The sequence below is a fragment of the Peromyscus californicus genome, unplaced genomic scaffold, assembly GCF_007827085.1.
Source record: "Peromyscus californicus insignis strain IS unplaced genomic scaffold, ASM782708v3 Scaffold_9__1_contigs__length_137607984, whole genome shotgun sequence".
In the NCBI taxonomy this organism is placed as follows: domain Eukaryota; kingdom Metazoa; phylum Chordata; class Mammalia; order Rodentia; family Cricetidae; genus Peromyscus; species Peromyscus californicus.
In genome coordinates this window covers 77,167,528-77,190,989 of record NW_026294617.1, presented here as the reverse complement: position 1 = coordinate 77,190,989, position 23,462 = coordinate 77,167,528, and the positions used below count along the sequence as shown (strand labels likewise).

At 43.1% G+C, this 23,462-nt stretch overlaps 1 protein-coding gene across 2 annotated transcripts in view; it reads right to left on the bottom strand.

Annotated features, from left to right (window-relative positions):
- Positions 1–23,462, bottom strand: part of Wars2 (tryptophanyl tRNA synthetase 2, mitochondrial) — an 87,890-nt gene that overhangs the window by 6,671 nt on the left and 57,757 nt on the right. The window contains exons 3-5 of one of the 2 annotated variants that reach the window (XM_052730825.1): positions 13,545–13,625; positions 10,900–10,985; positions 1,533–1,651 (exon numbers count right to left, since the gene is read on the bottom strand). In XM_052730825.1, the coding sequence (XP_052586785.1) occupies positions 1,533–1,651; positions 10,900–10,985; positions 13,545–13,625 (286 nt within the window). The remainder of the gene's footprint in view (positions 1–1,532; positions 1,652–10,899; positions 10,986–13,544; positions 13,626–23,462) is intronic. The other variant, XM_052730826.1, reaches the window with a different exon arrangement.

The following is a 23,462-nucleotide window of genomic DNA, read 5'->3' as shown; positions in this document are numbered from 1 at the left end:
AAGTCATCAAGACTGTTACAGTCTAGATCTCGAAGACACCAAAAATACCAGAGATATTATCTGACTGCACAGAGAGCACACCTTCATCTTGAAGAATTTGAGCAGTTTGTCAAATGTGGAAGTAAAGACATCAGAAACAGGTCTTGATAATGTAATATCCACATCATGTATGGGTAGTGATTCATCCAGTGTGTAACTGGCACAAACGGAATTATGCTGCCTATGCTGTGCACACTTGTAGGCTCCAGGGATGGAACCCAGGTCACTAGACTTGCATGGTGAGTGCCAAGATGGCTCTGTGAATACAATCTATATTTTTAAAAACTTGTGTGTGTGGATGTGCGTACAGATACATACGTGCCATGGAGAATTTGAGGCCAGGGGCAACTTCTGGGAATCTGTTTTTGTCATCCCTTTGTTCTGAGGCAGGTTATCTCTTTTTTCCGCCACTATGCAGCATTCCCTAGGCTTGCTGGCCATTCTCCTGCCTCCACTTCCCACCTTGCTGTAGGAATGCTGCATTTAACCATCTGTGGCAATCCTTCCACATCTCTACACAGAATTATATATTTACAGGCACATGCGCACACACATACACACAGTCATAGAAACACACACACACACACACACACACACACACACACACACACACACACACACACAGAGGGGGGTGTTAGGCTATGTTTCATACACCAGTGTTATTGATACCTGCTTTGTTTATAATGAAACTATTAAAGATGAAACTAAAGTGGGTAAAACAGCAATAGAAATCCTGTTTGCTAAAAAGGAGGTTGACTTCAACCCATGAGATAGCCTAGCAGAGCCAAGGCTGGCATTTCAGATGCACTGCCCCATCTCTCCTGTTCATCTCAGAAAACCACCTTTGGGGATCATCCATTCTTCCTCATTTTGTCTGGACTATGACTGAGCACTTCTCATTCTCCTGGCATTTGTCTTACTGTGAATGTTAAGAAGGGTGAGGCTTTGGGATCAGAAGAGCTGACGGGGCTCAGCTCTGTGATCAACTGGACATGTGACTTGAACACAGAGTGAACTTTGCTGAGCCTTAGTTGGCTTATGTGTAAAATAGGGCATGTAATTTGCTCTATCAAATAAAATCTTATTTTATATAATCTATTGACATATTTTAGAAACTAAAATTATGATTTTTTAAAAGTTTCTCCCATATTTTACAACTTTGTTTTTCCTTTTTGAGACAGGATTTCTCTGTGTAGCTTTGAAGCCTGTCCTGAAACTCACTCTGTAGACCAGGCTGGCCTGGAACTCACAGAGATCCGCCTGCCTCTGCCTCCTTAGTGCTGGAATTAAAGGTGTGCACTGACACAGCCCAGCTCATAATTTTTTTTTTTATGTTTTCTAGACTCCAATATCATCTCCTAGTCCCACATAACCCCAAACAATAAGGATTCCAGTTAAGAATCCCAAATTTAGTCCCAGCGAAGTTCCAGGCCTCCAGTCCACTTATTCTTCAGTGTGTGCCCAGATTTCATAACCACCCTCTTGTCACTTACTGAGAATGGACTTGGGCAATGGAAACAACTCCCCATACTTCTGGTTGAAACTTCGAGCTAGATCCTGAACAAGTTCCATGTGCTGGACTTGATCCTCCCCGACAGGAACGTGTGTGGACCTTTAATAAAACACAGACAGAAAAACTCAGCAAGGCTCCTTCTTAGCCGGAAATGGTATTGCAAGCAGCTGCATGTCCTGGGTCTACTTCACTATTGGTGTTCAACAAATGTTCACCAACTACAGAGGGAACACCGAGACCCGAGTCTTTATCTGTGTGTCAGACAAATGCTGAAGAGATGTTTGTCTACTCTGGTTCTGTTTCACCCATCGCAAAGGAGTGCAGCCATCAACACCAGCATGACGGGATCTTGCCAGGAGGGAGCCATGGCATCTTCAATAGCACACATGCGCTGCGCATAATTGTGTTTAAAAACCACTCCTCATCCCTCACCCAGTCAGCACAGATTACTCCAGCCTAGACCAGATGCTTTTACCTCAGAGCTGCGGCTCACACTTGAAAGATACCCCCACCCAGTCTTCAAATTAGAGATGGCAGACAGCTCTTCCGGCCAGAGGTTTCCCTCCTCATCAAACAAGAAATGATTTGAGATCTTTCTGCAATATGCTCCTTCATTTTCAAGTCATTGTAACCGGAGGACAGTTAATATGCCCTGGGAACTTAAATGAAAATCTCAAAGTACAACATAGATGGGTCTTAAAGAAAGCAAATTGCAGAGCATGTGAGGAGTACACTGACATTTATGTAAATTATGAAAGTATACGTTCAAATGCAACATATTTTTATAGATGCACAGGTCTGCAATGATTAGAGCAACCTGGTAAAGGCTGAAGCTGTGGTTCAGTGATTCAGCACTTGCCTCATACGTTTAAGGCACAGGGTTGAATCTCCAGGACTGAAAGACAGATAGCAATGATGATCATGATGATAAGAAAGAAGAGGAAAAACAAGACATTCCCAAACCCCCTTTATGCTGTAGCTGCTTTTAGAGAGGGAAGAAAATGATTTGAGAAAAAGAACTAAGGACACTTGACTTTTAACTAAAAATGTGTATTCATTAAGAAATGAGGATGTGGAAAAAAAAAAACAAACCCACCCAGAACGCAGAGAATCTATTTATGATGCTCTCATTCCTGCATGTGCACTTCAAAGCATGGAATCCGGGAAGCATGCCCATGGGTGGAGACAGGTGATTTCAATGTTAAATGCTTGGCTGTGGGGTTAGGTTTGATAGCACAACTGCAGCTTCTGATCAAGGAATTTTAATTTGGAAGAAGCAGTGAGTTACCATCTCGAGTTTCTCCCTCTTCCCAAGCCTTCAATCTCTCTGCAAACTGAGGTAATGATGGCACCATCCTCTTCCGGCTGTTTCTACGGTTACCAAGGGGCGCTCCTGATAGTAAAGCCTCAATACATGGAAGCAATTGATATGACAACTACCCGCTAATGTTTGATACGATGAAGGACAGAATGGCAAGAGACATATATGGCCTTATGGGAGTCATACTGACTTCTCAAATAAGATCATCTTTCTTTTAATGGCCAACTCACCCATTGAGAAAACAGAAATACCAATGCTCAACCCCAGGGATGGCCATAGACCGGGTGACAATTCAGACTTGGGTACAAAGTATACGTGAGACCGACAGGTGACTCCCAAATATAAACTATTTTATAGGACTTCTGAGAACTCTGCCATAAGAAAAACAGAAAGTGAGTGACAAGGTGAAGGCATGGCCGAGGCTGTGAACTAGGAAGTGCTTCCTCCTTTTCTGAGGTCAGCAAAAGTAGATCGGGGAAGCTGCAGAGGGCCTGGGAGAGCTAAAGGCACCGGAGCAGAAGGCCAGTGGCTGAGTGAGTGGTAAAAGTGGCATGGCTACTCTGGACCCTCTCTGTTCAGCACGGGCTCCTCTTTGGGGTACACAAGCACATGGCCTGCTTTTGTCAATTTCTCTTCGGCTGGTCTTCGCTACTCTTACCGAGTAATTATAGTGAGGCCCATATGCAGAGGTCACCTTGGCTCCCCCAGCCCAAATTAGCCAAGAGAGCAGGTTAAAAAGCAATTACAGTAGCCCATAGGAAATCACAATGGACTGCAACTAACACAGAAAAAACAATTACCATAATCAATACACTTTAAGCACATCAAAATGAATATTTCCACATGTCAAAATGGTTCCAGACTCACAAAGCCACCCCACTAAACAGAAAACACATTTAGTTTCCATAATGACGCTGTGTGCGTCTTGCCTCATGTCGGATCCCTGACTCTTTTCTTACAGTTCTGTGGGGTTTTGATTTTTTTTTATAAGAGGATTAAAAACATTTTAATGTTTTTCACCTGGTCCTGTTGCTCCACGTGGCGTTTGCATCTGACTCTGGTTTGTTTGTTTCTGGTCCCTCTTCCCTCTGCGGCCGCTGCCGCTTTCACCTCCTGTAATTTATCTTGGCCTTTGCTTCTCATCCCTTGAGTTCACACTTTACATTATTCAGCCTGTCTTTGATTCCACTCACTTATGGGGCTTATTCTCTTCACGTTTTCAACCTCTCTCCTCACAGTCTGCCTTTCACTTCAAATAATTTAGGGCTGTTCTTTTAAAATTTATATCCGACGTAATGATATCCATATTAATACGTCCACTCTTTCTCTCCTTCCTTTTTATTCCCTCTCACCCTGGCTGTGCTTTCTCAGACACAACATAAAACAAAAGTCTTTCATAATTTTGATTGTTATAACTTCTGTCACATAATAATGCCTCTGATCTTCTTCTTTGGTGACTGAACCGTTTTTCTTTTGCTTCGATCCTTATTGCCTCGAAGTTTTCTGGGGCTCCGTCCCGCCCCTTTGGCAGCATTAGTGTCCAGATGAATGATCGTTGCCTATGTAGAACTTGCTTTTCCCTCCTTGCTTGGCTGTGCCTGTGAGGTTGCAGAACTGCTGCCTTTACTCGGCGGGCTGGGGAAGGGGCTTGGAGTTGTCTGTACTGTCACGAAGGATTGGCTCCCCCTCACTGACTGCTTGCTGGACACACTGCAGTGACTCTCCATTACAGCAATTACTTTTAGACACTGATACTCGTCAGAAACCGAGTGGAACTGTAACTTCTCACTAGTCCTCTCCCAGCATTGCCCACCTTAGGCAGGGCAACACCACAGTAAATGTGTGGTTACCCCCGACACGTCACTCGTTCATATTTGATCTACTGTGAAGTCGTAGGTCTTTTTCTTTACCATCACTATCGAGCTCTCGGCTGGTGAAATGGCCTCTGGACAGACTTCCCAGCTGCTGCTCTCCTTTAATCCATCCTTTAGGAAGCATCGCTGACACCCACTTCACCTGGTCCTTAAAATACAGAGACAGCTTCCCACTCTTGGTGGAGCACATATTGGCTTGTTTGTTGTCAACCACGGTTCACTCCGCTCTCTGCCAGCTCCCAGTTTCCGGGGCCAGAAGCCCGGAGAGTCCATGCCCAGACTGCCTCTCGAGGGAGTTTGGTTTGATAGAGCACTCTGCCCTCTAGCTATTCCAGAAAGACAGAGGACTGACTGCGCAGGCAGTAGGGTAGAACGCCATCGGGGCAGCAGCTTTCAGGACCTCGGAAGACTCCAGGACAGACAGACAGCCTGGGCTCACTGGATGAAGTTTAGGAACCCTATGATTTTAAGACCTGCTCTAGAAAAGTCTACTCCCAGGAGCGACACTTCCACCCTTAGACAACAGGACGACTCTCCCGGAAGCTGAAACCACTGAACTGAAATCCCAGGCCACTTATTCTCCTGTCTACATTTTTTTTTGTTTGTTTCTTGGCTTCCTTTGTACTTTAAATGTCCCCCAGAGACCAAGTGCTCAAGGCTTAGTCCCAGTCTTTGGTGCTACCGGGAGATGAGGAACCACTTAGGAGCTGGGCCTGCTTAGAAAGAAATCAGGTCACTGGGGTGTGGCCCTTGAAGGGGACTTGGGGACCCTGGTCTGCCTCCCTATACCTGTTTTTGGTCACCATGAAATAAAGCAGCTTTGTCCCACCATATGTTTCCACTATGATACCCTGCCTCACTCTAGACCCAAAGCAACGAGGCCAACCAATCACGGGCTGAAATCCCTGACACCTGAGCCAAAAGTGATTCGAGCTGACTTACCACAGGTATTTTGTCACCGCAAAAGAAAGCTGACTGACAGTTTGGTTTTCTACTTACAGTTTTTAAAGGCCCACCTTCTCATTCTTCTGTGTCATTACAGACTTCTCTCTCTCTCTCTTTTTTTTAACATTTATTTACTCTGTGGTGTGTGTGAGTGTGTGTGTGTGTGTGTGTGTGTGTGTGTGTGTGTGTGTGTGTGTGTGCACAGCATGCTTGTGGTGAGAAAACAGCTGTGGGAGTCAACGCTCTCCTTGCACATGGGCTCTTAGGCTTGTACTTAGGTTGTCAGGCTTGGAGGTGAGTCCCCTGCCCTGCTGAGCATGCTCACCAGGCCCATCTTATCTTTCGATTTACAGTCTTGGCCTTTTCTCCTGTTTCTCACCTCAAATTCTTGGGAAGCATACATAACCTGATTAGTGAGGTGATCACTCTGTCTATGCAAAATTATCACATTTCCCCTGAGAGTTATTTCTCTCTTTTTAAAATTTAACAATTATTTATTGTTACTATTTATTAGCAGTTTTGGTGGTGCCTCACACACACTAGGGAAGTGCTCAGACACGACACTACCTCGACCTGAAAGCTAATTTCTTCATGTGGAAAATGGGGAGGGATATCGCCCACCTATCTTTTTTTTTTTTTTTTTTTTTGGTTTTTCGAGACAGGGTCTCTCTGTGTAGCTTTGCGCCTTTCCTGGATCTCGCTCTGTAGACCAGGCTGGCCTCGAACTCACAAAGATCCGCCTGCCTCTGCCTCCCGAGTGCTGGGATTAAAGGCGTGCGCCACCACCGCCCGGCTCGCCCACCTATCTTATAGATGGGGATATCACCCACCTATCTTTTTTTTTCTTGTTTTTTTGAGACAGGGTTTCTCTGTGTAGCTCTGGCTGTCCTAGACTCACTCTGTAGACCAGGCTCACAAAGATCCGCCTGCCTCTGCCTCCCAAGTGCTGGGATCAAAGGCGTGCGCCACCACCGCCTGGCTTGTCCACCTATCTTATAGGTGGGGATATCGGCCACCTGTCTTACATATGGGGATATCACCTATCCATCTTATAGGTGGGGATATCAGCCACCTGTCTTACATATGGGGATATCGCCCGCCTGTCTTAGAGAGCCGCCATGAGAATTTGAATGCCACGTATCTATCAGCTATTAGGATGCTCTGGAAAACACTGCTCAACCCTTGTCAGTCTTCCCTTCTCTTCCCTTCAAGGGTATGTACAGTGGCACACCTAGAATTGTTGTATTGCATATACACCTGCTGAATATAATAAATACACTGTGTGTATATCTCTCTCTATGTATACGTATATAGGAAGAGAAATAAAAATAAAGAAAAATAAATATTTACTTAATATGTGGCCAGCTATTTGCTTTTGAGAATTTCATGAGTATTATGTTTACATCATTTCCACTCTTCCTTCTCCCCCAACTCTTCCCATGTTCACCTCAACTCTCTCTTAAACTCATGACCTCTTCTTCTATAATTATTGTTACACACAGAGACACAGACAGACAGACAGACACCCTCCATCCCAACTGATTCCATTTAGTGTTGCTCCTATGTATATGTGTTTAGGACTGACCAGCTGGGATTGGAAACTATCAGGGGGCATGTCCTGGAGAAGACTGATTCTCCCTCCCTGAGAAGCCATTAACTGGCTAGAGCTCTTCATCTGTGGTTGAACCCATCTAAGATTTCTCCCATTCACATTGGTATGTCATCTGGTGTTGTCATTATGCAGGTCCTGTCTAGGTGACCATATTGTTGAGATGTCATGGGTACAACTTCCCTGTCATGTCTAGAAGACATGATCTAGCAGCAGGCCTTCTGGCCCTCTGATGGCTAGCTGAATTTATTTTAATTATTCAGATAATTAAGGAATGTATAAATAAAAATTAAGAACTTCCGCTATTTTTGAGTGTTCTGTCTTTATGTATCTTCTATTATTATCATTATTATTTTGATGGTGCTAGAGACTGAACCTAGGGCTTCATACACACTAGGCAAGCTCTCTACTACTGAGCTACATCACCTACCCTCTTTTTACTTTTATTTTGGGACAGGGTCTCACTAAGTCACTCAGGCTAGCCTTGAACTTGTGACCTTCCTGCCCAGACTGATAAACAGCTGGAATCACAGACCTGCACCTCCAGGCTTGACTTAAATTTCTGTTATTTATCATGCTCTCTGAGTAAGATAATCTCAGCTCTCCATTCCTGAGTTCCTTAAACAATTCCTATGGAAACAATTACACATGTCTTTTATAAGCCTATCTGAAGCTGCTTCTCCATTCCTTTCTTAGTGTTTGTTCTCTGGCTCACCATACCACTCATTCTAATGCTGACTTTGAAAAAAACACATATAAAGCCTGTATTTGACTTGCACCAATCTTTTATGCAGAGGCCACACTTTCTGGGGGATAGAAACCACAGATATTTTACCCATCCTTCAATCTATCAACCTACCTATGTTTATAATATAAGTCTTCCTAGACATTCTGGCCATGACTTTTCCCAAATACAGAAATACGTGAAACAAAACAAAAACAAACAGAAAATACTCCCAACTCAGGCGGTCTAGCCTGAGACTAGACAGAAGAGAACACTGGGCTGTTTCTCTTAGAAAAGGGGCATGCAGATGTCCACATCTGTAACCTAATCCTGGCATTAGATCTGGCAGGTAATTTCCAGGCTAAGGAAGGAGACCATCATCTTGAAGACAGGAATGCCTACCTTGGACTAAATATTAAGTACTTTTATAAGCGAATCCTGCTGATGTTGGAGGTAGACTGAGGCAGAGAGGAAGCCAGTAAAAACTTTTATGTTTACCTGCCACATGTGAACCACTTACAGTTTTGTGTACGATATGAGGACATTCCTCAGACTTGACTCTAAAAATGGCAGCATGCAAAACATGCTTTCAGATCTTAGGAAGCTGCTTCACTACGCCAGCCTTCTAACAGTGCCCTTCTATATCTACAAACCATACGGTCTGTATCAGGTGCTATCAATCCTGTACAATTTGCTCAATAACTCCCAAAGGTGTCCTTGTTCATCTAATTTGTAAATAAAAAGACTACAATATCATTTTGCCAATGGATTTTGGGCAATTGATAAGAGTATATATCAGTTGCCTCTTGCCACACTTTTAATTTTTTTGTTTTTGTTTTGTTTTGTTTTTTATCCAAGAAAGGGTCTCTCTATGTAGCCTTGGCTGTCCTGGAACTCACTCTGTAGACTAGGCTGGCCTTGAACTCACAGAGATCCACCTGCCTCTGCTTCCTGAGTGCTACCACCACCCAGTAACAGTTTTAATTTTTGCAGCATCAGTTACCTAAAATCAACTGAAGCCTAAAAACATACATGAAAAAATACCAGAAATAAGCAATAAGTTCTAATATGCATGTCACTGTAAGCAACACACTGTCCTTCCCCTGCCTGTCCTCAATCATCAGTCAGCACTTCCATGATGACTATGCACCTTGATAGCTACATGAGCTCTCCCATCAATGGGCACAGCCTCACAATGACTATGTTACATCGTACTGGTCCCAGAGTGCACAGATAGTGTTGATGGCAAATCAGATACATGGAAGGGAAGTGGTGAAAAGATGAACTTTCTCAACTTAAGGAAAAGAAACCAATCATGTATTAAGATTGCTTGAATCTATAATAGAGATTAATCTGTCTGAGAAATCACAGAGTTGGAAAAAAATTAAGTCTGTGTTAGTTTTACCAAACTAAGAAGCATGCTAACCACTTTAACACCCCCCCCCCCCCCCCCCCCCACCTCCCACTTCAGCTCGCTGATATCATCAAACAGCATGAGAAGCATGGCAGGAAACAGCAGCACAGTGAAATAAACTCAGAGCGGGACCTGGACAGAGGCTGTAGTTCTAGCTACCCAGGGGCTGAGGCAAGAGGAACACATATTTGGAGCCTGTGTGAACTCAAGGCCAGTCTGAACAACTTGGATAGACCCTGCATCAGAAGCCAAACACAAAAATGGGACTGTCAATCTATGGCCATGGTAGGGTGCCTGTCTAGCAAGCATGAGGCCCTAAGTTCAGTTCCCACTAGAGAAAACAAAACAAAACAGACATAGGCAGAGAACCCACACTCCACCATTAGAGATTATTCTTATTATGTATTAGTATCACCTTTATAGATTAGCCACTAGAGATTAGTGTTCTGCCTGTTCTTGCCCACCGTCCTCCCTTCCTCCTTCTATCTCATCCTCCTCTCTCTTCCCCTCCCCTTCTCTTCTCCTCTCCTCTTTTGCTTCCTGGCCACACTGGTCACTGCCATCTAGCGCCCCACCGGAGACTCAAAGCGACAAACCTGCCTGATCTTAGACTGGGAGCACCCCCAGGACTCGGATCCTGACTCTGGATTTGCTGCTGACCACTCTGTGTCTCGGCTTCCTCTTCTGAGGAATAGGGGCAACGATGATCAGTTTTACAAGGCTGTTAGGGTTCACACACAGAGATGACTTGGAAAGGTCCCTAGCACATAGTAGGCACTCTGCACTAGCTCTAAATAGCACTAGCCTGCAGATTTAGCACGCAGTGCTGACTGGTATATCTGATCCTTTTTACAGCTCCTTCTCCTCAAGTCCACCTTTTCCTGAAGAGTTAAAGAAACTATTGTGTGGTACACGCCTGCAATTCCTGCACACATTCACAAGGAGCCTGGGCTACACAGTGATGGGAATGTCGCTCTGTATGCTGTGAATGTGTGCTGCTCTGATTTGGTTGATACATAAAATGCTGACTGGCCAGTAGCCAGGCCGAAAATATAGTACAGGAGGGACAAGCAGAGAGGAGAATTCTGGGAACAGGAAGGCTGAGTCAGGAGGCGCCAGCCAGACACAGAGGAAGCAAGATGTGAAGGCAAAACTGAAAAAAGGTACCAAGCCACATGGCTAAACATAAATAAGAATTATGGGTTAATTTAAGTGTAAAGCTAGTCAATAACAAGCCTGAGTAAATAAATGGCTGAGCAGTTTTAATTAATATAAGCTTCTGAATGATTATTTTATAAGCAGCTGCAGGGTCTGTGGGGCTGGGCAGGACCAGAGAAAAATTCAGCTACAACACAGTGAGATCTTGCCAAGAACAAGCAAAGGACATTCACACACACAGCCCCTCTCTTCTCAGGGTGAGAGTACATAAGCACAAGACCAAGGCTGGCCCCCCTCCTTACTTGTAGCACAGAATGTCTGCCGCCTGCAGTACTGGGTATGTGAGTAGGCCTACTGTCCCATCATGCTTCTGCTTCGCAGCCTTAGCCTGTAGAAACAAGGAGAGAAGAGAAAGAAATCTGACTTGAACCTGATTATATTGCTCAATTAAGAAACTTTTAAAGGAAGCAAAGTGTGATCTGGAGCCACCTGTAATAACATCTATTTCAGTCCCTTTTAGCAACTCCAGCATCATCTGGCTGCTTATCATGTTCATGCTCCAGGCTCCAGGAGAACTAAGAGGGACTTTTTACCATTTGTATGCTATTTTATTTTTGGAGCTGGGGCAAAGCCCACCCAAGCTCTACCACTGAGTTGCACACATGGTCTCTTGCCCCAGGAGGGATCCTGTACCAACCACCTCTGTTTCACTGAGGACAAAGGGATTTCCTAGATTCTAAGTCAGCTACGTTCAGAAATCATTACAAAATTAAATTTCTCAAAGTTAACAGGAGTCAACTCTGCCCCTTATCACAAATGTTACTGGGTGAAGTTCATAGAAGATTAATTTAGAGAAGAGTAATTTGCAAAAAGAAACAAAATAACCCAATTTTTGAAAAGCTGCTACCAGGGCAGGCAAAACAGCTTAATGGTTAAGGGTGCTTGCCACAAAGTCTGACGATCCAAGTTCTAGCCCCAGGACCATGTTCTGGAAACAGAGAAGTTTCCAGAAAGTTGTCCTCTGGCCTCCACATGCCACTGCTCACCCTGCTCCCATACAGGATAAATACAAATGTTAAAAAAAAAAAAAAGGTTAAAAAATGAAAGCCGTGTTGCATTAAATTTACAGATAAATTTCTACCTATTTATTTATTTACTTACTTATTTAGTGTGTGTGCTCTTGGACCTGTGCATGTTGGTATGACTGAAGGCACATGCCAAAGCTTGCATGTAGAGGTGAGAGGACAACTTTTGAAGAGTCAGTTCTCTCCTTCCACTGTGGGTTTTAGGAATTGAACCAGGCTAGCGCTGAGTTATCTTGCTTCCCAATTTGTGGATATATTATCACTATTATCTTTATTTATGTGTATGTGTGTGTCTGTGTATGTACATGCCACATGTGTGTAGGTGCCCACAAAGGCCAGAAAGAGGGTGTAGGATCTCCTAAATTTGGAGTTACAGGCTGCTGTGAGCCACCTAATGTGGGTGCTGGAAGACTCAAGACTCCTGAGCCATTTCTCCAGCCCTGCAGTTTTTGTATTAGCCTATTGGTCCTTGTAATTACAAAGGAAGTGAGGTGATGTAGAGAACACTAGTATTTACTGAGTGTTGTTAATGTGCTATAGATGCTTTACTTATCAACCCTCCAGGTAACCCTGACCTCAGCAACCCTGACCTTCACACTACTCCTCCTGTGCTCACTGACCTGATCAGAACTGCCCGTAGCATATCTTCCCAGGATACTGAAATTCTGTCTCAGAGAACTTTTTACCCTTAATTACTAGGTTCAATCAGAAATTAGTGGTATAGTGTTATACTAAAACAGCAAAGCCTTGCCTAAAATTAAAATACGTTAGAGAACCTTATGAAACCTTTGTTTCCAATTCCCGGCAGGTGGTCAATCTGCAGCATCACCATTAGTGTCTTATTTAATACCTGTTCTTTGGACACCCACAAGACATCAGTTTCTGTTGTAAACAACAGGACAGAAGTTCATTTTTTCTAGTTCTGGATGCCAAGAAGTACAGGATTAAAACTAAGACTAGAGCTAGAAATGAGACCCCCTTCCTACAACCACCTCCAAGACTGATCAGTTGTGCCTTCTTTTGTGTCCTTATTTCCTTGCTTTGGGAGAGAGGTGAAGGGGCTTGCTTTAAAACAACAATCCCACTCATGAGGGACCCACCCTTCCCATCTGACCACCTCCCAAAGCCCCAGCTGCTGGGGGTTGGGCTTCAAGGTGAGGCTCTGGGAGAGAGGCACCCATGCACCCATACCACGAGATCCAGGCACTGGCACTGCAGGAGGGCCTCTCTCTGTAGTTTAGGGAATGGCTTCTGAAGAACAACTTCTGAGGAAACCAACGGCCCAGAAGATAGGCTCAAAAGTAGCCGAAACTAAAATTAGTGTTGACATAGTTGGAGCTATCTACTTTGAGTTATCCAGTTGCAAAGGTAAGTGGCAGTAAAGCACTATGAATTATCTAACTTATCTTTCTTAGTGGCACTTCTTACAACAACAGTCTTAATTTTCTTCTGTGGATTTGAACTAGGCTCAACTTGTTTAAATGTTAAAAATGTTATCTCTCCTCCCCACAGTGAAAACATTCTTTCCCGGATGCTTGTTAGTTCCAGTGGAGATGGGAGGCAACATCAGGGAACAGTGTTCCAGAGATTCTGATTGTTCATTAATTATAATGCAGCAGGTCACAATCATCACCAAGTCTATCCAAATACAGATAAAACAAGCAACAAATAGAGTTTTGGAGGCAGAAGGAGTCTTGGTGAACCCTTTTATATTTTGCTTAACACTGTGATGATGAACAATGCTGGTCCAGCCAATAGTGAGTGGCAGACCAGGGTGGCAAGTGAACTCAGGACTCCTAGGTCCTGGCACAGCAACACACAGAAGCCTTCCTTTCCATTAATAACCATGCCCTGGCATTTACCTTCCACTGGTGTAAATGCTGCAATCGAGGCAGTCTGACCATACAGGTGAGGATCCAATTTAATTGAGTGTGTTCAGATACCTAAGGGGGGAAAAATAATGAAGGAGGTCAATGTCTTCTTGCACAGAAGCAGAACTAATCAGACAAGACACATTGGCTGAAATAGTTGAGAATGACCCAAGTCAACATTATTAAAAGGAAACAGGTAAAGGGCCGGGCTGTGATTTCTGACACATAGACCCTTAGGTCAAGGAGAAGAAGTTATAAAAAAACAAAACAAAATTGTGGGAGCCCACAAAGTTTTCCTAGTGAGATCTAAGCTTGCTTTACACAGTAGGGCTGCATAGGGGATGGCTTGACCACGTGCATGGTCACCAGGTGTTTGAGATGGCCTGCACTTGGCTGTGCTGGGGGGAGGTCTTTTGCTCCACCCCTAGCATTCCTTTAAAAGCCCTTTAGCAGAGACAGAAGGGGTGGCGGGTTTTGACCCAGGCCCTCCCAAGGCTATCCTGTATTTCTAACTGTCTCTCTCCTCTATATTTCTATCTACATATTCCTCATTTCTCCCTTCTCAAAAGCACCCTGGGAGAAAAAGTGGGGGCATCTCCCCACAAAACAAAAAACCCAAACCAACTAATACAAATACCAGTCTATTGTTTAAGTCCTTAACATACTTAGCAAGGAGGTAACCATGGATGTTACAGTATCTTCAATGTGGATTCCACTACATCTTATGGTGTCTATCCCCGTGAAATGCCAGGCTTGTCAATAAATTCTCCTCTCCTCTCCTCTCCTCTCCTCTCCTCTCCTCTCCTGTCCTCCCCTTCTTTCTCCTCCCCATTCGAAGGCCTCTCTGACCCTCTTTAAATCCATGAAGACAGCTACACTACTTATCACATAGATGGTAAGTAAAGGCGCCTAACTCCAACGAAAAGCTTGGCCTGTTCAGATCGGCAGCGATGAGAAAGTGGTTTGGCTGCATCACCTGTCTTTCAAAGGGGAGTCTTAGAGATCCTAGTTCCTCCCATTCTGACTTCGTCTCCATCTTCATTTCTTTCTTTTGTTTTCCTGGCCCCCACCACTAATCAACAAGAAAATAAAAACTCTCGTCAACCTAGTTTGAATCAAGTTTAATCAAGTAAGCAAAACCTGGCAACAATTGGGATGATTCTTGGGTCCAGGCCACATTCTAACTGATGACCTAGAATGTGAGTCCTAAGCATCCCATTTCTGGGCCCTGGGGATTCCGAGTCTATTGATTGTGGCATTCTGTGTCCATATGATTCCCTTAAAATGCAGAGACTCTTGCCAACTCTGCAAAGTGGCCCCAAATGTGTTCTCTGTGGGTTTTGCAAAGGGAAGACAAAGGAATGGGGATGAACCAGCTCAGGCCTGTTTCACTAGCAAGGAACCAACATCTGGAGTAAGACAGTTTCTCTCTTTTTCCCTTCAAGTTAGAAGGAAGAGTTGTTTTTCACGTGTTTGACAAGGAACTGCTTTTCAAGTTTTGCAAGTGGCTGGGTGGAATCTGTCATCTTTCTTCTAAGAGGCATTTGGGTTTCAGTGCAGGCAATGGCCATGACAGCCCTGCTCAAGAAAATCGCTAACGGCTGCTGTAAACAAACAGCGATGGGACACAAACAGTAACCTCGGATGTAGCCAATAGGATTAGAGTTGCTGCCAGTCACCAGAGGAAACACATTCCCATTTGAGCACGGCTAACATGCTCTAGTTTCAGGCATGAAGAAGAGTGAGAGAATCCTTTTTCCTCTTTATTGAATGGAGGAAAGGAATGAAAACACAGCAAGTGACTGCGGGCGACATGTGGAAAGAGGCAAGGAATGCTTTCCCCTCAACACTGGTTCCAATGCTTAGCCTTGGCAACATGATAAAAAGCCTACAACTGTGTCTCCATGAATGAAAGCATTTTGCTTGGAGTAGCTTTTTGTTTGGCCATATGGAATGAAAATTGTTTAATATTCTGCAGAGATTTTGATGTTTCCAAATTAGCATTAAATTAACTCCAAGAGAAAACAGGTAAAAGGTCAAAGCCAATTAACTTTTTGCCATTCATCTTCAATGATTATATGAGAAATAATATGAGAAATAATTGTCACAGTCAAGACAATCACATGGAGAGATACAGATTTCTATTTGGAAAAAAAAATCAAAAGTGGTAAATACTTAAATATATTATTTTCCTATGTTGTGAAGCCACAAACAAAACAACTGTATGATCTGTTTTAGCCACAGACAAACAAAGGTATGGACAAACAAACAATAGGACAGCGAACTGGCCTATTAACCATCCACAAACAAAGCTGCAGACATCAACAGAACAAGACACAAGCCTTCTTCAGCCACTGCAGTTTGCCTGCCTTGTTCATCCCTGTGAAACACAGCCTGGTGCACTGTATGTACTGGGTACTGGACACAAGTATGAACTTCAGCAGAAGCTGCAGAAAGAAGAGAGCTGCAAACCAACTTGTTGATGCAATTGCCAGTGAGTAGGTGAATTACAGTAGGTGAAGGCAAGATGTGAAGACGGACACCCAAGGATGGCAGTGTGGCTTAAAGCTTTGTCTTGAGGGCTAGCGTGAAGGTCCTGCTGGGGAGCACAGGTACTTTTATACCCTTGACAGAAGCATGGTCCTCTTCTAGCGGGGAAGGCTGTCTCCTTGGACTGTGTAGTTTCAGGAGGAACTTGCAGGGGGTAGGAACGGGACCCTTGCCTAGCCAGCCAGATCATCTCAGACCCAAAAGCTTTGTCTTTTGAATGAGTTGACATGGGTCTGAATCCTACTTCCGTTACTTAGTTAGATTACTCTGGGTAACCAGATACTCTAGTATTTAAGTAAGCTCTTTGTACTTCAGTTTCACTACCTATAAAATAAGGTTAACAGCAGTATGCTGTGGGATGTTCTGTATGTCAAATGTGTTGCTTTGATTGGTTATAAATAAAACACTGATTGGCCAGTAGCCAGGCAGGAAGGATAGGCGGGACAAGCAGAGAAGAGAATTCTGGGAAGTGGAAGGCTGAGGCGGAGAGACACTGCCAGCCGCAGCCATGACAAGCAAGATGTAAGGTACCGGAAGGCTACGAGCCATGTGGCAACTTATAGATTAATAGAAATGGGTTAATGTAAGATAGAAGAACTAGATAGCAAGAAGCCTGCCATGGCCATACAGTTTGTAACCAATATAAGTCTCTGTGTTTACTTGGTTGGGTCTGAGCAGCTGTGGGACTGGCGGGTGAGAGAGATTTGTCCTGACCATAGGCCAGGCAGGAAAACTCCAGCTATAGCAGTATCCACCTAAGAGTGCTTAGAACAATACCTGGCACAAAGTCAGTTACTATTACTATAGATATTAAAAAAATACTGTCTCCCCATTCCACATGGTCACCTCAGAAGGAGGCCATTCCTCTTCCCCTCCCTCTTTGCTCTTGTTCTCTAGGAAGCTGCCCTTGCCATGTTCCCTCAAATCACAGACACACTCCCACCTCAGTGACTTTACATTGGCTCTTTTCTCTGAAGGAATTCTCTAACTCCTTCACCTTAACTTCTTTCTGCTCAACCATTACTAGATCCCATCATCAGAAATAGCAACCTGTTACCCTGAATCACATTGCAGATTGTAGTTGATTCTTTTTTCACATCATTGAACACCTAATATGATGGTTTGAATGAAAATGGCCTCCATAGGCTCATATGGATTAGGACACGTGGCCTTGTTGGAGAAAGTGTGTCAGTGGGGGGGGGGCGCACTTGGAAGCTTCAAAAGACTCTTCCAATTCCCAGTGTGCTTGTGGATCAAGATGTGAGCTCTCAACTGTTCCTGCCACCATGCCTTTGCTCTACCATCATGGACTCTACCCCTCTGAAAACGTAAACCCAATTAAACACCTTCTTTTATAAGTTGCCTTGGTCATGGTGCTTTGTCACAGCAACAGGAAAGTAACTGACACCTTCTAATATAATTTACTGCTGGCTTATGTACTATTGTTATTATTTATTTTGATAATTCAACAGAAATTAAAGATTTTTATTTGAATTATTCACTGGCACAGCATGAGTACTTAGCACAGCACTTAGGATACATGCATATTCATCAAATATTTGCAAAATTTATGAATAAGATTAAAGGTTAATTAATAGAGAAATGACAAAATAAGCATGATAATGCAATGACACATATGGCTGTTACAGTTCACTAAGGCATCAATGAGGTAGAGTAACAGGTATGTTTATGAGCAGTTTTCCAATGATGACTGAGGAGGGGAGACTCACTGTGAATGATGTGGGCAGCATTATCTCCATGATAAAAATGGAACAAGTGGAGTACTGACATTCTCCTCTATGCTTCCGGACCCACCAACATGTGAGCAAGAAGCCTCATGTCCCAGCTGTCCCAGCTGTAAACCATCCTGCCGCCATGCTTTTCCAACCACGATGCACTGTACCCTCAAACTGTGAGCCATACTAACCCCTTCCTTTCTTAAGGTGCTTCTTTCCAAGCACTTGGTCACAGCAACAAGGAATGGACTGAATGCTGTGGTGCAATGACATTCTGCACAATAAAAGAGACCAGCTAGATTTGACTATCCACACAGACCATAGAAATACACTGTTCTGTCAGGTATGGTGGCGCACGCCTTTAATTCCAGCTCTTGGGAGGCAGAGGCAGCAGGATCTCTGGGAGTTCCAGGCCAGACAATGCTACAGAGTGAGACCCAGTCACAAACAAACAACTTTTCCAAATCCAAATCACTCCAGGCCAAAAACACACATACGACTCTGTGAAAAAAAGAAAACTGTGAAAGGTACTACAATATATTACTTTTATAAATGTCTTTAAGCCACAAAACCAAAAAGCATTATATATTCCCAATGAAATTATAAGTACAAAAATATGAGTTTGTGGTAAAATTAAGTATCAATTATGAGCTACACTGATCACATGAAGTTCAAGACTGTGGTTGTCTATGGTGAAAGGAAAAGGATGTGAGGGCGAGAGATGAAAGGGCTGTACAAGGGAAGGACTTAAAAAAAAGTTCAACTTTATCTACAATTGTAAAAGTTTATGGGGCTGGAAAGATGAAGCACTGGCTGCTTGCTCTTCCAGGGGACCTGGGTTCAATTCCCAGGACCCACATGGTGACTAATATCCATCTGTAACTCTAGTTCCAGGAAATTCTACATCTTCTTCTGGCACCAGACACACAAGTGGTACCCAGACACATGCAGGTTAAGCACACATACACATAAAATAGTTTATGGTGTGTGTGTGTGTGTGTGTGTGTGTGTGTGTGTGTGTGTGTGTGTGTGTGAGAGAGAGAGAGAGAGAGAGAGAGAGAGAGAGAGAGAGAGAGAGAGAGAGAGAGAGAGACTGTGGAAACCAGAGAGGCTGACACTGGGTATCTTTCTTCTATTGTTTCTTTTTTGAGACAGGGTCTCTCACTGAATCTGGAACTCACTGGTTTGGCTAGCCTGACTGGTCAGAGAGCCCTTGTATGGGTCCATCTGTGGGTGACAAGGACCTGAATCTGGGTCCTCAAGCTTATAGGGTAGGCACCTTACCAAATCATCTCGCCAGCCTCATAATCTATAATTTACAAACTAAAAGGAGCTGAAAGGAAGTATGAGAAGATATTAACAACATTCATCATTGTGCTGAGAATGTGAATGTTCCTTATGTCATTATCTGTATTTTGCTGTATTTTTAAAATAAAAAAAAAGCACAGGGAAGCTGATTCCAAAATATGTACTTGCTAGATATCAATCATACCTAGTCAATCACCCAGTTCAGTGATTCCTGGGTCAGATCTCCAACACACCCTCAGGGTCCCTCAGGATTCCATATTTCCCACGCAAAAGTTACCTTCCCATGAATCAGGTCCTGGACATTTCAGTTAGGACACTTGGAAGACTATTCTGACTCACAAATTCCCATTTATTGCTTCCTTTCGGAAATGTGCAATTTCATGCTGAGTTATTTTTATTAGACTCTTATCATCCCCATGACAAATCCCTTTAACAAGAACCTTGTTTGGGGATCTGATTTTAATTAAAAGAACGCTGTATCAGTGATACACTCTGACTCTCCTCAATTGGATTGCCTCCTGTCAGTCTGCCAGTGACTATTGGTCTGTACGTATCATGAGTTCACTCACTTTTTCCTTGTCCAATATTTCCCAAGCTAAACATGCTGATTCTATCTGCCTGCTTCTAACTCAAAAGTCACTTCCATCTTAGTCCTGTGGCTTACTGTGTACATAGGTTCCTCTGTGCATACTTTTTCTTAATCTGAAGCATTTTGTTTATCAGCTTTTTAAGGACAAACTGGGTAACAAATTGCTCTTGAATTTAAGAGCATCACAGACATTATCTCTTTCTTATTTACATGCTGATGCCTATAGATTATCCTTAACTCTGTATCTTTTCATTGCAGAGTCTAACCTGAAGGAGTAGTCCTCTCTGGAACTCCCCATTCTCATGTCAGAGGAAAAAAAAAACAAGAGAGCCAGGGCAAGGGTGGGATGCTGCAAGATTCTTGGGATAAAGAGAAGGGGATCAAAGCTTGACACCACACACACGTGGTCAAGAGAGGAAGCAAGGCTTAAGTGGCTGCAAAACAACCAGAGCAAATAATGAAACGACACAAAGTTCTTCCCTATCTGAAAGAACCTGAATAAATGGAGTAAAGTCACCAAACAAAGGACACATGGATGAACAGGTGAAAAACAAGATCCAGCTATATGCTGTCAGCGGGAACCTGAGGAAACACATACGCTAACAGTGGGAGATTTTCCATACAGACAACAGCCTAAGGTGGCTTTGCTTGTGTCTGACAAAATAGCCTTCAAGCACCACTCTAGCTTGGACAAGGTGTGCACCCTGCTCCCCACTCGCCAGTGGCTACTGCAAATGAGATGATCGTCCCACTTCAAGGAAAAACAGAGGACGGGGCTTGTGACAGCATTTCTGCTTTCGAGTGAAAATCTCAATTTTAGGAAACATGTACCTTTCAGTCCCCAATACTTAGAGCTCCCCCGAAGAGATCTGTGATGAAATTAACAACATGGCTCTTTAATACTGTAAATAAAATGCGCAGGAATTTCTAAGTTTTGTATAACTCAGTCTTAAGTTTGAAAAATAAAAACTTAAAAAGCACTTTGGAGATAATAAAGAATAGTTCTCCAATGTTAAGCCAGACAGGAATTACTGAAAACACACGTGAGAATTCAACCATAGGAAAACAAGGGCTTTTTTTCTATAGCTGTATTAGCTACTCATCTTGTTCCTGTGACAAAACACCCAGGAAGAGCAATTTAAGGAAAGGCTTATTTTGGCTCTAGGTTCTAGGGTATCACAGCAGGGAAAGTGTGGCAAAAGGAAGTGGGTCACACTGAATCCAGTCGGGATGCTGAACACAATGAACACCTGTGTTCAGCTGCGTTCCTCCTTTTCTTAGGTTCAGGACCACAGCACACGGAATGGTACTACTCACATTCAGAATGGGTCTTCCCACTTCAATTAGCCCAATTAAAAAGACAAACCACACACACTGAGAAAAGACAGCATATAACAAAGGGTTAGTATTCAGAAGATGTAAAAGACTTCTTCAAATCAATAAGAAAATACAATTTAAAAAATGTGCCGAAAAAGAAATACAAATCACAGATGAAAACACAAGGGTTAAGAGGAAAAAAAATTAACTTCAATCAGAAATGTAAATTACAGCAAGACAGCACAGTTTATAATGGAAAAAGAAAAACATCTTACAACACTAATATTGCTGAGGACGTAGAACAACATAAAGAGTATCCAGGGTGGGAATGTAAATTAGAATCAGTGTGGTGAGCGATCTGGCCGAATGAGTAAGGCTCACAGAGCATGCATCCTCATGATGCCACTCTTGGTACACGCACTTAGAATCTCCCAGTGCCAAGAAGGGCGCTTGCCACCAAACTTGACTGTTGAGTTCGATTCCTAGGACCCACATGGTGGAAGGAAAGAGCCAACTCCTGCCAGTCATCCTCTGACCTCTACATGCAGGTCACGGTGTGTGCATGGTCCCCCTCCCACACAAATAAATAAATATTAAAAAAAAAACCTTCCTCAAGTACACAAAGAACACTTTCAAGTAGGACCACACCACTGTTGTTTGTAGTTCAAAAAAAATTTGCAAAAAAATTCTAAATATTCTTGCCAAGAGAAATGGGTAAATAAATTGTAGCAGAGCTAGGAGACTATACAACAATACAAAAATTGAACAAATCTCAGAAATGAAACAAGGGCCAGAATAATAGATGCAGAAAGATATGCAGCAGGATACCATTCACATAGTTTGAAAATGTGCAAAGAAATAATACAGATTATTTATGGCCCTATCACAGGCAATAAAAATATAAACACATATGTGGGAATGATAAATATCAAATAGATATGGGGGCTGCCTCTAGGGAGTCAGAGCATGGAATGGAATTTGAGTGAGATAAAAAGTTTCTTATATATTTGCAATGTTTTATTTTGAAAATCAAAACCTATATGAAAGAAATTAATATTTCAAAAGATAGCCATTCATCTTCATACTTTCCTTAATATCTAATAGTCTTGAATATCCAAAATATTCCTTGCAAAGAAAAAAGTAAGCAAAAAGTTTCTGAACATATTTTATTAAAGAAGATAAAAAAGATTAGCTGGACGGCTATCTGTTAATCCACTTTATATAAAACCTTTGCGACATCAAGGAGCCTGGAGGCAACAACAGGTACACAATGGCTGGTGACAGAAAGTTAGCTTTTGCCAAATGTGACACATCGTTTTCTTTAAACCCTATCATGGACATTAAAAAGGTTTCAGAAAATAATAGTTATGTATCGATTAATTATGCCACAAATAAGAAGAAGTGACAGTGACATTCAGGCCAATGAAAGAGCATCTACTTTTCTACTCTTGCCCTGAGTGTGACAGAATACCTCTTCCTGAAGGCACAGTCAAACTATGGCCTGTTCTAGTGACCAGTCAAGCTATGTGGCCCGTTCTGGTGACCAGTCAAGCTATGGCCTGTTCTGAAGCTGTCCTGTTCCTTCTCATCAAGTCAGACAGAGCCAGATGTAGGCCAGGAAGGGGCACTTGTGGTTCAGGTGAGAACTTTGTAGAGAAGAAAACACATGCAGAGTCTGGATGTATAATCATTTCTTCAACTTACCGTTTATTCCATAGGCCATTCAGAGTCTCATCTCCCCCAGGAACTCTAGAGGTATTGCCAATTTTACAAATAGTTACAAAAGCCTGTTAGTCTACACAGATGTTTGTTCCTTTTCTATTACGCACTCCTTGTTGGTAGCTAACAACCTGGAGAGTTCCACAATCATGAATACATGTTCAAATGTGCTTGCAAAAGACCAGGGTACATAGAGCCCGTGGGGACTCTGCCTCATTTCAGGATCTGGCTTTCTACTTCTCAGGACAGAGAGATGGAGTCAGGTATAACTTTGTGTGCACAGTCTGGGCCAAGATCCATCTAGCCAGTTCCTTTGGCCTTGGTTCAGAAACTGATTCCCCCATAGTACCTTTTAATTTATTATTATTATTGATTTTCGTTTCCTGGGAAACAAAATAGAACTCTAATTGGAGAAAGAGGCTACATTCCAAAGCTTCAGATTCCATCTTGCTCCCCTGACTTTTCCTGGACTGTTCCGGACCTTTAGTAAGTTGATATCTGATACCTCAAGCCCTCCTTTTGTCCTGACCTCTGCTGGGAGTCAGTGCCGAAGGCTGAGTCTTTTGGTTTTTATCTTCCATCTGCAGGGTGATTATAATGCAGGGGAAGTGTCAGGGAGAGATGTGGAGACCTGTACCTCACAGACATCTGCACGACTCAGACTGGATCTTTGCTCAGCTCTGACAAAAA